Source organism: Mesitornis unicolor, unplaced genomic scaffold, assembly GCF_000695765.1.
Source record: "Mesitornis unicolor isolate BGI_N332 unplaced genomic scaffold, ASM69576v1 scaffold2390, whole genome shotgun sequence".
In the NCBI taxonomy this organism is placed as follows: Eukaryota; Metazoa; Chordata; class Aves; order Mesitornithiformes; family Mesitornithidae; genus Mesitornis; species Mesitornis unicolor.
This window is the reverse complement of record NW_010156182.1, coordinates 1-3,856: the sequence shown is the minus strand read 5'-3', so window position 1 is coordinate 3,856 and position 3,856 is coordinate 1. Positions and strand designations below refer to the sequence as shown.

Genomic DNA, 3,856 nt, shown 5'->3' with positions numbered 1-3,856 from the left:
AGGGAAAAAGTGCAATTAGTGAAGGAGGCTTATTTCACCTTTCAACTTATCATCTCACTGCTTTGCAAGTAGCTTTAGACTCAGGATATTAAACTTGTTAGCAATGGCCGAAAACATGACTTGTCTTTTGACGTTATCACCAAATCTCTGCAGCTAAAAGGTGTGCCAGTATTCACACCGGCTGAGTATCCATTGGACAACCTCTCACACAAGTCTTGCACGAAACATCCAACATCTTTAGAGTCTGACAGCTCAGAAAGCTAAATTAGAAGCACACAGATATAAAACACACATTATTGAAGTCTAAAAACAAAACTTCCCAAGAAATGAGGTACAATAAAACAGAGCAGCTTTCTATTTATGTGCAAGCCTATATTCAGTCTAGAAAAAACTAGTAGCAACTCTGCTCTTTTAAAGAAACAGCTTTCACAACGTGCAGCTAATTCACTGTCTTCAATATGAAGGACCTTGCCTATGTTACACGTTCATCAAAAGTCACGGCTAACTTTGCAATAGGGAGCAGGATACTTGACCATCAGATGCTGTACGATTAAATGAGGTGATGAGTTAAATCATCTAATGCTGCTGCAGACTAGAAAGTTTATAAATCGTCTTGTCTGCTTTGTCACCTAACCCTGTTTTTGTCATGTAGGGTGGTTTTAAAAGTTTTCTTTAAAGGCACATTTTTCTTTTAACATTAGAAGGTAACCGTCTGCCTGCTAAGTGAGTAGGATAATGAAGTCAAGTTTAGATGTATTCTCAAATGCAAGACACCTATTCACAAAGCCAACGAGGACACAAATGTCTTCCCAAAGGAGCAGTCTCTTCCACCACTCACTTTACACTGTTTTCTGCATTATCCTTTTTTATCCCACAGAACCTTCTCTGGGACTTGTAAGAGTAGCTTTGGAAAGAAGAAATTAGGACATTGTACATCTCCAAGCCATACAGCACATCCTCCCTCTTCCCCTTTTCCCACTTTTTCATTATCCTCTCCAAGTTTCTCAACCTATTTTAAAGCCACAAATCCTAGTCACGCATTCCTACCAGCCTCGGCTACAAGCACATGAAAGGTCATAGCAAGCCCCTGACCTGACAGCATCACCTCACCTCTGCTGCACTCCTGACATGTGCAAAATGAACTGTGATCTTCTCTTCATGTAACATCCCTGCGCACGCACGCACACATACTCTCACACAGGCAGTTACTACAGCTTGCTAAGATACCATCGCCGTCCACACTTCTCACAAGAGTGTCCCTCCCAGTGACTCAGGAGAGTCAACAGCAGAAAGCAAGCAGCCTACACTTAAGATAAGGGCATGCTATTTCTATGGCAGGTGGCATATGCACAGATTTTATCTTAGTTTTCTTTCCTTCCAAGGATAAGTTTTGGCTAAGAACTTCAGTAGCATAATATAGTTTAACAAGTCTCATTTGGATTTGTTCAGCCAGCCAACAAAACCTGCCAGGTGGTTTTGTCGTGTAGTACGTGAACCAGAAAACAAACACTGTTCTGTTGCCAAGTGGAGGAATACTTCCTCGCTAATACTGATCACCAATATGGTGATGGATTTTCAATCTGACCCAAGCTCTGCCACTGGGGAAAGAGACCACTGGACAGCCTTGGACTGCCTAGTTGATCAGGCTCTCTCTCTTGTCCTCTCCTTGGAGTCTGAAGATCTACACAGTCTTTCTTGGCAGATGGTATCTGAACACCATCAGGCTTCCACTCTGCATGGAGAATCTTGTAATTCTGACCCTCATTATTGTCCCAGAAGGTATGCTCTCCACTTTGGTAAGAAATGCAAAATTCTATCTTCTCTTCAGAGGACATGGCAGGAGGCAAGTCAATGGTAAAGGAGAAGGTATCGTTTTCAGAATCGCTGTAAACATTGTTCATGTACACACACTCAACGTCCGTGTAGGTCTTCCACGTATCAAAGGTAATTCGAACCTGAACCTTTTTTTCGAAGCTCACGTTCTTTACTTTCACCGTGCCCGACAGCAGCTTCTCTTGCAGGCTGCAGTTCTCAAGGCACACCAAGTTCTTCTGCAGGCGGTTCCTGAAGTCCAGGTAGTCAGCTGAGGGCCGAGGGAACCCCAGAATCAAGTTTTTCTCCTCATGCAGCTTTAAGCCAGACGTTATATCTTCAAGGCCTAAGAGATCAAACTGAAGATCCCACGCTGGGTGCTCCTGGAACTCGGAGAAGGTGTGGATCGCCGTCAGGGACAGCCCCTTCGAGTCCGCAAACACAACTCGCTTCTTGGCTCGGGCTGCTGAGTGGTTCCAGTCGCTCTTCTGAGCTTCAGAGTCGCGTTTCACATTAAGACACGGTCGGAGAGGTTTGAATCTGTTCACAAAGTTGTTTCTTTGGCAGTCCTCAAGGGGGCTGAGGAAACTCTTCAGCGGTGGAGAATGGGCTAAGCAAATCCTCATGGCCACGTCCACAGGCATGATGGGGCTTGGCAAGGGTCTCGGATCCAAGATCTGTATCATTCTGAAAGGAGCAGAAAGACACGGCATTATTATTTGTTACATGAGGTAAGAAGCTTCTTAAGAATGCCAATTTGCTTCACCGTCTTAGTTATTCATGGCCTCGTCTTTGCACAGCTTTAAATAATGCACCCTAAATTAAAACTGACAGTTCAAGCTAAGGAACCAGGGTGAGACTATTCAGTCATTTCTTGCTAATTCTGAACTCTCTAAATTCAAACGTAGTCTCGCTTGCTTCTTCCAAACCTTTGAACAATATTTTTCAGTGACTGTTAAACACTTTCTTGAAAATACAGGAAAACACATTCCAGTAACCAGTAAAACAGATCCAGTTACAGTAGAAGTGCTCATCCACTTCAGCTTCCCTTTCAGAGACTCTGAGCCAGGTCCTCAAATTCCAGCAAACTGGATCAGCTGCTACATCTCTGAGCAGAGTCAGCACTATACTAAGCAAGTCGCCTATCCCATCATAGCATCAAATGGGAGGCCATGCACCCTGATGCAGAACCATTATAAGTACATTTGATGGGCACTCTGGTTTTGGTTAATTCAGATGAATAAAAATATTAAATCACCTTTGGAAGTATTTCCTATGAGCTATTAACCCAGGTCTAGGTAACAGAGGTCTTTTGCACCGTTAATGTTGACTGCTTGCTGAATAGGAGAAAATAAATGGCTGGACACTTTTTTCACCTTATCGTACTTCAAGAATTGTCTTAACATCTCCAAAGTCCACGCTGAAAGCATACCGCAAGCACTCAATAAGAATGCTACAGCTTTATTTGTAAAGTTATATTCATAACCTCCCCTCTCAGATGACGAAAACTGCAATTTCTGTGCAAGAGCACAGCCCATTCAAAGTCAGCTGAGTATCTGTGAAAAGGGGCTTCAACTGCAGCACATCCTTTTTGAGAAGGATCCACATTTCCAGCAAGGACTACATTTTTGTTGAGTCACGGAAAGCCAGAGCATTTGCTTTGTCACTTAAATAGATGGCTTTCTCCTTCCCAGGGTTCTTGCTGGTATGCCAGAGCCCTGCCAAAAAAAAGCTGAATATTCACTGGCCTCTCAATTCTTTTTTTCCCGGTTATTTTTTTTTAGCTGTGGCAGTATTCGCCATAATAAGTAGAATGAGGAGAGTACCAGCATCTAATCAATCAAGTTTTGCTTTGCTTTAATAGGAAAAGAATTAAGCCTTCAGAAATGCTTTGCAACTTTTGTGACCAGCTCCTGAGGTAACTTCTCCTAGGCTTTCGCAGCATCAAAAACAAAAAACCAACCCGTCAGAGAGAAAAGGGGAGAGAAAAACCTCAGACGAGCAAAACCCAACCAACCAACAAAACCCCTGTAACGCAACCCGA

The 3,856-nt window shown here is 43.1% G+C and overlaps 1 protein-coding gene across 1 annotated transcript; it reads right to left on the bottom strand.

The window, feature by feature from the left end:
- Window positions 1-1,553: 1,553 nt before the first annotated feature.
- Window positions 1,554-2,525, bottom strand: PPP1R3C (protein phosphatase 1, regulatory subunit 3C). The gene has a single exon (XM_010181937.1). It carries the CDS (start codon window positions 2,523-2,525, stop codon window positions 1,554-1,556), a length of 972 nt encoding a protein of 323 aa, XP_010180239.1.
- Window positions 2,526-3,856: the final 1,331 nt, after the last annotated feature.